This window comes from Balaenoptera ricei, chromosome 2 (assembly GCF_028023285.1).
Source record: "Balaenoptera ricei isolate mBalRic1 chromosome 2, mBalRic1.hap2, whole genome shotgun sequence".
NCBI lineage: Eukaryota > Metazoa > Chordata > Mammalia > Artiodactyla > Balaenopteridae > Balaenoptera > Balaenoptera ricei.
In genome coordinates this window covers 95,246,732-95,258,832 of record NC_082640.1, presented here as the reverse complement: position 1 = coordinate 95,258,832, position 12,101 = coordinate 95,246,732, and the positions used below count along the sequence as shown (strand labels likewise).

At 40.5% G+C, this 12,101-nt stretch overlaps 1 protein-coding gene across 1 annotated transcript in view; it reads right to left on the bottom strand.

Moving 5' to 3' along the window:
- ATP8B4 (ATPase phospholipid transporting 8B4 (putative)) overlaps positions 1–12,101 on the bottom strand; it is a 165,249-nt gene that overhangs the window by 89,117 nt on the left and 64,031 nt on the right. Inside the window, exons 8-9 of the mRNA XM_059915197.1 lie at positions 9,579–9,737; positions 2,319–2,407 (exon numbers count right to left, since the gene is read on the bottom strand). Of these exons, the coding sequence (XP_059771180.1) occupies positions 2,319–2,407; positions 9,579–9,737 (248 nt within the window). The remainder of the gene's footprint in view (positions 1–2,318; positions 2,408–9,578; positions 9,738–12,101) is intronic.

Sequence of the window (12,101 nt, the reverse complement as noted above, 5' to 3'; positions counted from 1 at the left end):
CCAAAACCAAAATAAAACAGAAGCCCAGACAGATTATATAACTTCTTTATGGTCACAAAGCTAATAACTTCACATCCTCTATTTGTGAAAAGTGCATATATTTAAGTGGCTTAAGTAAAGAAGATCATATGTACTGATTTGCTCTGGTCAATCCCAGTTTACATCTATTTTCCAGGCGTAATATTAATAATATTCCCTTCTTTCACCTTCAAAAGCATCCTGTTTGAATGATAAACTATCTGGTAACCCAAGGAATAAAAGCAAAAGGAAGAAAATATCAGTAATAAAGGACTGTCTCAGACTAGTCAAGTCTCTTGGCTACAGACCTAGCTGCACAATCCTTACTTAAAGTCAACAAGAAAGATAAGGATTAATTAAAATACGGCATGACATATACTAACAGTTTTCAGGTTGCTTCTGAGATTTAAAAAAAAGTAGGAAGCAACCTGAAAACTGTTAGCCAACTCTTACATTGTGATTAGTATCAGTATTAGCAAAGCAGACATTTTAGAGGTAAAGCAACTAGGAAGACAGCAAGGCCAGTCCCTTGTAAGTCCAAAATCCCGAACTTGGAAAGGAAGGACACAAAGTCACCAAACATATAACACCTGAGCTGAACACAATGTTCTGGGAACCTTGTTAAGTGTCACCGTGTTAGGAGCAGACACCAGTCACTGTTGAGGGAGGAGTGGGGCTAAAAACAGGAACGTATTTCTCTCCTATTTCCTTTTTCCTCCAAGAAAGATTATTCAGGCACTCTAGGACTGCCTCCTTTATTCGCTCATGGACAAAATAGGCACATAAGAAGACAAAGTTGGGGAAAACCTGATTTAAAATATATTAGTATATTAATATACTTTAAATCAGGAAAACCTGATTTAAAGTATATCAGAAAACCAGGTATTAGAGAAAAGTAATACTGTGAATCCCCCAAATCCTACCAATTTGGTGCCTGTCTCACAGTATCCTCTTTTTCAATGGCTAACACTACAAATTAATGGAGGTAAATTACTTTAAGAACATTAAATTTGGTGATGCTTGGTATCAAATGCCCTAATTTAGGATGGACTCGGCTTCTAATTCCCCAACGGATCATTCAATTTTCTAGTAGAAAAAGCTAGGACAGTGCCTGCTTCACAACCAGTAAGCTTACTCTGTGGTGGATACATATACAATCCCCATGCAAGCCCTACAGGTGGGCTCAAGGCCGTTTAAATAGGAAATTCTAGGAGGTGGGCACATTCCTTCTGGGAATGTCCCCTTGGCCTCATGGACTCTATGGGTATGAGAGGAGGAAAGCCCAGGTCTGAGGGTGACACAAAGTAAAACACAGAGCCTGGCCAATATTTTGTGCCCCAAAAGAGTTCATTCCCTTTTTTCCTTATTTAGGGTCCCACCATAATGTATCAGTTGAGCAAATATTTACTGAGTGCAGATTCTTTAACGTTACTTGTGAGTCTGTGATGGGGCTGGTAGGGAAACATGGTTCAAAGTCCTCACTGTCCTCATATTTCAAAGTCAATGTTCTAAACTCAACCCTAATATAGGGAGGCAAAGCAATATGACACAAAAGTCAGATAACAATCTGATCCACAGCATGAGGAAGCACAAGATTAACCGATGAAAGGGTGGGATGTGAAGAAGACCTGACTATTTGGAGTTCACAAGTGGTAGAGAAAATCATTTCAAAAAATTCAGAGGAGAAAAAAAACTCAGAGAAAAGAGATAACCATGGGCCCAGGAGGTTTAGACGTCTTCATGAAGGAGGTGAACAGTGACTTGGGCCTCAGAGGATTTATAAGCAGAACCAGCTACATAATTTTCAGGGCCCAGTGCAAAATAAAAATGCAGGACCCCTTCTCCAAAAATTATGAAGAATTTCTACACAGCAACAACAGATCAATAAGCCAAGTGTGAGGCCCTTCTGAGTGGGGGCCCTGTGTGACTTCACAGGTCACATATCCGTGAAGCCAGCCCTGTCCACAAGCTATGTAGAGAGGGCATGAGCAAATGTAACATGACCAAAAGACCAAATTACCTTAAAAATTATGTTTTGTTTTTTAAAAACAAATGGTCTTGCAAGGCCATGAAGGCCTCCATAAGCACTAACCTACGTCTCATGAGAAACTCTACCAACGGCTGAGAAATCATAATCTAGGAAGTAGAAGACAGTAGAACTGGGCCCCAAATGCAAAGTCCCCAAATACAAATTCCACAAGGAGAATGTAGATTTCTGAAAGAATTCCCAGAAGAATGTAAGAAATATATTAAGATAACAATGACTAATGATAGTGCCTAATTTTGTTACAGTAACTTACCCATAATACTAGAGTATTCATCAATCTATCAATGCTTGTCCTCTTAAACTTTGTCTTACCACTGTTCTGCATTAGTTTAGTATCAGGACCTGCAAAAGAAAAAAAAAAAAAAAAAGAAAGAAAAAGATATAACTTTGAAATGATTAGATGATGTATTATTATTATTATTATTATTATAATTATTATTAATTCCTACTTATATCAAATGTTCCTGAAAGGAAAATAATATGTTTTTTCAAAATAATTTGACTTTTATTAAGAGCAGGATTATTATTAAGTTGTTTATGATTCTCATCTGCTGGCTTAACAACAATCCTGGAAATTGCAAGGGAACTGGTCCTCTTAGAAGGGGAAAAATCCAGACATAACTTGAAGCTAAAAGGTTTAAGAAATGCTATTTTTCAAAAATCTGTGTATGGATGTGCTTATAGTTTGAAGCAATTAAAGGTTAAGAAGTCAGTCAAACTGAGGAATAATTTATAAATGTCTAAAAGAATGTAGTAATAAACACAATTCAGAACACTAAGGTCAAAAATGGAAAGTTAAGATAAGAAATCAAATTCTGGATGTGTTTCCCAAAAAGATGTGAGGTGACTTTAATGGAGAAACTAAAATAACTCCAAACAATACAACAGCAAGTAATTTAAACCTTTATTATGTATTGCACACTATTTATATAATATGCATTTTTTTGTAAGGGCAAAAATTGTCTTAAATTCTGTTAGATTTATTTCAAGTAATTCTCTTAAATCCCATGTCAGACATTTACTAAGTGCCTTGTTCAAGAAATTCTGAGAATATTATTAACTGCTTTAGAGGTAGATTATTAGATGATTAACAAAGAATATTAGATTATATTGCTAAGGAAATTCCTTGTGGACAAAGAAGATGCTCAATAGAAGCGATTACATTTTAATTATATCGGATTTCCCTAGTCTTCCCTCTCCACTTCATCTTTCCACAATTATCACCAATCCATGCAGCACTTAAAAGCAGAGGAGAGGGGCTTCCCTGGTGGCGCAGTGGTTGAGAGTCTGCCTGCCAGTGCAGGGGACACGGGTTCGGGCCCTGGTCTGGGAAGATCCCACATGCCGCGGAGCAACTAGGCCCGTGAGCCACAACTACTGAGCCTGCGCGTCTGGAGCTTGTGCTCCGCGACAAGAGAGGCCGCGACGGTGAGAGGCCCGCGCACCGCGATGAAGAGTGGCACCCGCTCGCCGCAACTAGAGAAAGCCCTTGCACAGAGACGAAGGCCCAACACAGCCATAAATAAATAAATAATAAAATTATTAAAAAAAAAAAAAAAAGCAGAGGAGAAGGGAAAGGGAAGAAGAGAGAGAAGCGGGGCACACATGGAATTATACGCCATTCTAGAAGTCAGGGAAGCATGGGAACATCCTTAAAAGACTCCTTTACTTGAAAGACAAATTGGAGCAAAGATTGGGGTCTCGAACAATTCAGTGTCCTGAGTTGGAAATTGTACCCCAGTGTCCTATTCCCAGCCACTACTGTGTAAAGGAGACCACCCGCATTTTCTCAGAATCGTTTATGGAAATCATATGGACATTGAGGGTGGGAAGTATTTCTTTTAGTAAAGATCACAAAGAGCAAATAGAGTTTGTGATTGCTAAAAGCTGAAATATTGACAGACCAGTTTTGTGCCAAAAATTTACATTTCTTAGGCATACATACACACAGACTAGCAAAGAATCCACTGAATGTGTTCTTACGCACTTATTTAAATATATCCACAGATGTTGACACACATCTCTTCTTCCCCTCATATTCACAGTCCTGAGAGAATTTTCCATACGCAACAGCCTCTTTTTCTTTATCTCCCACTCATTTCTCAAGCTAGTTTCCGGGCCAGTGACTCCACCAAAACAAATCTAGTGTTACCATCAATATCCTCCATGCCTTCTTGGACCTCTCAGCAGTCTTTGACACTGTTGATTACTCCATCCTTTTGAAACACACTCTTTCCTTAGCTTCCATTTTGCATGTTCTGCTTTCCCGCCTACCTCTTTGGTAGCTTCTTTTTTGTCTTCCATTATGCTCATTCCTTTCTTCCCAGCCATTAAATAGTGAGACTTCTTTAGAATCAGGCATAGGCCATCTTCTCTTCTTTCTCAATCCACCTTCCCTGAGCAATCTCATCTAAGACCACAGCTCCAATTAACATCTGTAGGCCAAATGTATATCTCCAGCTCAGATTGCTCCTCTGAGCCCTAAACTCATATATTTACATCCATATATTTGATTGCCTCTATGATATCTTCACCTGGTCTTTCTAAGGCCCCTCAAGTGGTCCTTGTCAAGCCCAACTTGTGACCTTTCTCCAAGGTTCCTTATCTCAGTGAATGGCACCACTATCCATCCAGTTGTGAAAAGTGGGAGAAACCTAAGAGTCTAGTCTATCGCATCACTCCCACCCTAAATCCAAAGTACCATCATCTCTCAACTGGACTGTAGTAAAAGCCTAGCAACTTTGTCTCCCCACATGTACTCTGCCACCACCCGAATCATACACTTTTTCCAGGACCCTATTTACCAACTTTAAAAATACTGTAGGCAGGAGTGAAACTTTCAAATTTAACACTTACACACACGCCATCTGTTTGAAAAACTTGCAATGGCTTCTGAATGTTCTCAGGATAGAGACTAAAATTCTGGATACAGACCACAGGACCTGTATGTTCCGGCCCCTATCCCTGTCTCTAGTCACATGTTCATCTCTATCCTCCAAGTTTTCCATGCTCTACACTAGCCTTCTTAAGTTTTTTTGTTTGTTTGTTTGTTTGTTTTTACCTCCCCAGCCTCATTCCTACCATAGAGCCTTTGCCTATGGCATGACTTTTAGCTAGCTTGTTCTTTCCCTTCATATTCCTCCACTACATACTCCTGTGAGTCCATGTTCTTTTTCTTCAGAGCACTTATCTCAGTTTGAGATTATATACTCATTACTACAATTATTTAAGATTAATGTCTCTCTCTCCTACCAGACTCAAAACCACATGAGTGAAGAGACCACTTTTTTTGCTCACATTCTTAATTGCAAATAAGTAAGTAGCATAGTGCCTGCCACATAGTAGGTACTCAATAAATAACTGTTTAATGAATGAATTTATTTATTAAGTACCTGCTATGTTTTAGGCAATGTGCATATGTCCTTTTCACCTATTATCTCACTAATGCTTAAAACAAGCCAAAAAATTAGGTACTATTATCCTTAGTTCACTAATAATGAAACTCAGGATTAAAGAATTTAAATAACTTGCCTGAGAATTTTTTTTTTTGTCTAGTTAAGCGTCAGAGCCAAAATTAGAACCCAGATATATCTAATTCTAAGGCTCTTGCTCTCAACCACTATTTTTAAAGCTATATGAAATAGTCCATTAATTCATTAATTCACTGACTCATTCAAACAATGTGTGTTTAAGACTGTGACTCATTCAGAGTCCAAACAGGAAATAGATGACACAATGATCAAGGGTAATTAGAGAAAGGTTTATTTATAAAGGGAATCTTTACAAAAGTGTGAGTGGGTATATCGGAGGTACAGAAGTAAAAGGTTAATGCAGTAACCAAGGACTTAGTAGCAATCAAGATGTTTCTCTATCTACACCAGAAGGGTAGGATGAGGGGAGGGGGTGGTTATTAGGCCCTAAGGAGAGAGTTGTGTAAAGTCTGCAGCCTTTAGAGGAAGAGTGACTTTATGTTGAGGGACCCAGCCAGCTTGAAGGTAGGCAGTCTGGGGGAATAAATACCTTGACCTCAATCTTCTTCCTTTGATCTCTTCCCAGGGACCCCCAATGATAGGACCAAAGTTCAAGGAAACCTATTAGTGTAAACCATACAAGTCAGCCTCCCAAGGCAGAGAGAAGAGTGTGAAATGTGAGAGTAGATCTGGAGGGGCAAATGGGAGACATCACCAAAACCTACTATGTACAAAAACCTACTATGCACCAAGATGGTGCTGACTCCTATGGACGCCTTAAATGAATAAGACTTCTGACTTGTACCCTCAGAAACAGGACTTTCTCCTCTCTTGAGATAAAGGAAAACCATACCAGGGAGGCATGGCCTAGCTGTTAATGTATATTAGACCCTCATAAATTATAGATTTGTAAAGTAAACCATGTTTATGTCAACTATACTCCTTGCACAATCCTTAGTGGCAGGTATAACTAGAGTAATAATACAGAAAGAATAGTTAATAATTTGTTTTGGGTAACTTTCATAAGATGTAGGTGTCCACCTAGAACTAGTTCCCCAAATTAGATGTCTCATGACTTAGGGGTTCTGAGACACTCATTTGTTCAACTCTGACATTGACGAAACCAACGATTCCTCTGCCTGCCGTTATTCTAGTTCAACTTTCTATTAATGCTTGTGCCTAGACTAAAGTCAATGTAGGCATGCTCTGCTTTACAAATACCTGCCTCATGAAGATCCCCTGCCAGTGATCATCAAGGTCACATCACAAAAGAGGGTGATGCCCCACTCCTCCCTGCCGAGATCCAAGAGCAGTTCATTTTCCCAACTCTCAGCCTATGGCGCAGAAAATTCACTCTGAATTGATGCCGAAAGAAGGGAGACACAGGGAAGGAAAGAAAATAGCATTTGTCAAGCATCCTCTTCCATATGCATTGCCTCACTGAGCCTTTACAGTGACTCTCTAATGTACTCATTCTTATCCCCATATTATAGCAGAGAAAACTAAAGCTTAGGAAGTTTAAGTAACCGAGGTTTAACATTCTCCAGCTGGTAAACAAATGTAAACCCAGATCTGTCCAATCCAAATTCTGTGAACTGTCTGTTACACTTTTTTGGAGGGAGACCTGTCCAGCTTACCACTCCACTTTCTTCTATGTAGGAGCATTTTCCCACAGAGCCAACATTATGAAGGAAAGCTTGACCCCTGAGGGGCTCTCAGCAGCTGTCCTAGCATAACATGCTATAGCTGAACCATACTTCCGAATTAGTCATTCCAAACAAGATCACACAAATGCAAACAAAAGTTTGGGCTACAGCCCACTCCTAGGATGATGCACCCCCCCCATTTCTCTAATGATAGGGAGCAAACCAAGAGGGTCCTTCACATCAGAGGACCTCCAAGAAATCTCCCCTTCATTAAGTGGAAAGACTAAAGGGGGAAGGTAAAGAGAGGTTAACGTATAAGCCTAGCACTCTTTTTCTCAATACAAGATGCAAATAAGGAAATAGATGATCATAGGTTTATTCCCCTGACTACAGAGTAAAAGCATCTGGTGAAAACATTATGAAACCAGATTCATCCCCAGATAAAACTGTATATACAGCCTCATTTCTAGGGATTTCTCAAGTCCTTACAATGGCAATGCCCCAAGCAGCAAGAGCCTTGCTAACACCCACAGCTGAGAGTATTTAAGAGGAATTGGGAGGATTTCTCTAGATTTGGAACAGTTTTGAGTCTTTAATGAACATTTTGTTACTGTTGAAGGAAGTCAGTTAAGAAGAACATTCCAGTTTTGATTGCACATATAGTCAATGGGCCCAAAACACATCTTAATTTGGTGTCACAATAAACAGGATTTTTAAAAAATCAAGGACTGGCAATTGAAGCCATGAGTGAAATTTGAGAGGCTTTATGAAATGGTGCTACTGTAAGCTTCCTTAGCAGGAGAGTGCCATCTTGGGCCCTTAGAGACAAAGTAGAGACAGGAAAAGTGGCAGCAGGCAGGGGAAGAGGCACTCCCCCCCTCCCCCAAGTCCTATCCCCACCTCCAGCATGCACAGTCTTTCCAGGACCCGCTGTCCTGCTGACGAATAGTAGAAGAAGCTCTGAAATAGACACAGAAATGACTGCAGGATCTCTAAGAAGGCTTTTCCAAAAGGATTGCTTGAACTTGGCAAACTACAAAATTAACAGCAGAGCTGGGGCTTTCTTTCATGCCCATCCTCCACTTTAAAGGCAGGCTGATTAATACATATAATGATGGGGATGATTGAGACGGGGTTAGAGAATGAGAAATTAAACAATAGGTATCGTAAATAGTGCTACAATGAACATTGTGGTACATGTCTCTTTTTGAATTAATAGCCAGGACATGGAAGCAACCTAAATGTCTATCGACAGATGAATGGATAAAGAAGATGTGGCACATACATACAATGGAATATTACTCAGCCATAAAAAGAAACGAAATAGAGTTATTTGTAGTGAGGTGGATGGACCTAGAGTCTGTCATACAGAGTGAACCAAGTCAGAAAGAGAAAAACAAATGCTGCATGCTAACACATATATATGGAATCTAAAAAAAAATTAAAATGGTACTGATGAACCTAGTGGCAGGGCAGGAATAAAGACGTAGACATAGAGAATGGACTTGAGGACACGGGGCGGGGAGGGGGAAGCTGGGGTGAAGTGAGAGTAGCGACATACATACACTACCAAGTGTAAAATAGCTAGTGGGAAGCAGCTGCATAGCACAGGGAGATCAGCTCGGTGCTTTGCGATGACCTTGAGGGGTGGGATAGAGAGGGTGGGAAGGAGGCTTAAGCGGGAGGAGATATGGGGATATAGGTATGCATATGGCTGATTCACTTTGCTGTACAACCGAAACTAACACAGTATTGTGAAGCAATTATACTCCAATAAAAATCTATCCAAAAAAAAAAAAACCAGTAGGTATCTAGCATCTGAGTAATTAAGGCCCATGCACTCTTAAGAATAAGTTCATGGGGCTTCCCTGGTGGCGCAGTGGTTGAGAATCTGCCTGCCAATGCAGGGGACACGGGTTCGAGCCCTGGTCTGGGAGGATCCCACATGCCGCGGAGCAACTGGGCCCGTGAGCCACAACTGCTGAGCCTGCGCGTCTGGAGCCTGTGCTCCGCAACAAGAGAGGCCGCGATAGTGAGAGGCCCGCACACCGCGATGAAGAGTGGCCCCCGCTTGCCGCAACTAGAGAAAGCCCTCGCACAGAAACGAAGACCCAACACAGCCAAAAATAAATAAATAAATAAAGCCAGAAAACATCTTTTAAAAAAAAAAAAAAAGAAGTTCATGATGTCAGTGTTTCCTTGCAGAGTGGGGCCACACAAACTATTTCCAGAGCAGCGGAGTCTTATCCTGGTGCCCTGCACTCTGCAGTCAACCCAGAAGGGCACCTTGCACGCAATAAAAGCACCGTGCTCATCCAACCTGGAGAGCCGCAGACTGTGCTCACGCAGATCTCAGGAAGGGCTCTCCCGTAACAGACCCTGGAGAGTCTTCTGTACCTGCAAAAATAACCATTCCAAAACACCAGCTGGTATTTCTCAGGACACAGCCCCTCAGGATTATCTTCTCATTGTTGAGGGAGTGCTTGCTGCCCTTCCAAGAGAGGACTCCGGTGAATTTATCTAGTTTGTTGTTAGGCGCCTCACAGACAACAATCCCTGTAAAATACAAAAAACAAACATCTTTATGACTCACCTCAAACTCTCTTTAGAGGTCCACAGTCCTGCTTTAGCACCCAACTTCTAACATACAGTACACTTTCCTTCTCTTTTGGACAGCACAGTGTTATATATACACATATGTACATATATCCTAGGCTGTGCTAGGAAAAATCATCTGGGAGAGGTACAAAGATGGAAATCAACCAGATATTTTGAAACATAATCTTCTGCACTGTCCAAATAAGAACAGAAACCTCAAGAGCCATGGGATGTTTATTTCTTTAAAAAGAAAAAGAATCACTAATCTCTACTTTTAGTTTGTAACAAATGATTTTTGAAAAGATAAAGCAGGGATGATCCTAAAAGTTTTTCTTATTTCATCTCTTTTTATTTAATGTAACTTTCATACAGGTTAAAGTGGCATACTTCCAGTTTCACAACCAAAGTCAATTGGGTCTTTCTAGGCTGATAATCAGAATTTTGGGGTTCCTACTATATTCCACCCCCAAGAAACCTGGGTCTTGTTTGCCACATGTGCCTGAGAATGCGTGTGATTCCTTTCAGCTGTTCTATGCTTCTTATTTTGATTAGATTCAGAGATCTGGGGACTCTCAGAGGCACCATATAACTTGCCCCAAACTGTCCAGAAGATGTTTCTAGTTTTTTTTAATACCAAGCCCATCCCAAACTAAGGGCATACCCATTCTAAATCAATGAATCAATTCGTTCCATTATTTCAATAAGGAAATACACTTTTAGGGTGAGGGTTCTCTTGATAGAAAAACAAACCAGAAATAATCTTTCATGGACCCTGTCACAAAATATATCTATTAGATTCAAGTACATTTGCATTGCAAACAGTTGGGGTTAACTTTTTATAAGTTATGAGTACAAAGATTTGAAAGACAGAGAGAGAGAGAGGAAGAAAAAGAGAGAGGGAAGGAATGAAAAAGGAGATTGAGGGTAGATCCAAACAGGGTTCAAGCCAGCCAGGGGTAAGATGAGTGTCTACAAAATTCTCTCTTGAAAACAATAAAAATACATTTATTTAATCAGAAGCCAAAAGGGTAGATTGCAACATAAAAAGTGGCATTTGGAAAATGAAAAAAGGAAGCATGTCTTCAGCATTGACTGAAGGGAAGAGAGGCCAGCCAGGCCTACAGAACCTTGTATTGCACTGTTACACCCCTAACAAACACCTCCTGAACTTAGAGCTTCTTAGATGGGTTCCCTTCCTTAGTAGGATGCTATGTTTTCCTTTTAAAACTCATGGACCGAGGTGACAGCAGCCAGTTTTCACATGGCCTGATCACTCCTAACCAACCAGATCACTAATAATCATAGACCTTGCTTGAAAAAACAAAAACAAGAGTCTGGAAGGAATGAGAGACTCAAGGGCTCTGGGCTGCTTTTCCAACTCCATCTACCTTTCTCCAGTATCATAAAAGTGTCGCTGACTGAACACCCCCAACTGGGACACACACTGGCTTCTTCCCAGACATCCACTGCTAACTGTGAGCGTGCTGGCAGGAGGATTTGGATGAGGCTAAATAACCTGCACAAAGTCACTTTTTATACAAAGGGAAGTGGCTAAGTCCTTGTTTGCTCCCATTACAGCATATATCACAGATATTCAAAAGTGAATGAAAACTGATTTCAACTGGCCCAAGTTGTTTAGACAGTTACATTGTGGAAGAGAAGACTTTTTCTAAACTCTAAGAGTTTCAGTATCTTTTTTTCTTGACCAATAATGTACATTCCTGAATTTTGTAGAACCTTGAATTGGGTGTCACCAGCAAAACCGACGTAAAATTATGGGTCGACAGCAACCCTCAAAGCTTATCCCAAATTCTTGACCCAAGACTCAATTTCTCAGGCTTCAAACTTGGCCACTTAAAAAAAAAAAAAAAAAAGTGCTTTGGGCAAAAACAACATGATACACAGTTCCTGCCAACAGGAATATAAAAAACAGGCTCATTTGATCATTTTTATTGTCGTAAGCAAAGACTGACATGGAGGCAGATACAGCCTTGAACATGTTGGCTCGCCCCTCCCTGGCCCCAAGGCTCATCCACTTCTGGCCTGACACCAAGGGTGTGGTTCTAGACAGAAACAGGCAGTAAGGCCAAGGGGCTCTGCCTCAGTTTTTGGAGGCCCAACTCCAATGCAGCCCTTCTGGAAGAGTGTGGGCCCAGTGATTTAAATACATACTAAATACAGGGCCTAGTCAAAACAAAGTGGCAAGAACAAAGCCAAACTACTTTTTTTTTTTAATCTTTAGAAGTTCTCAGCTTCCCCCTTTCAGCCCTGTCAGCATAAAACACAAGCTTCCCAATGTCTTTTCTGCCTCTTTCCAAAAGG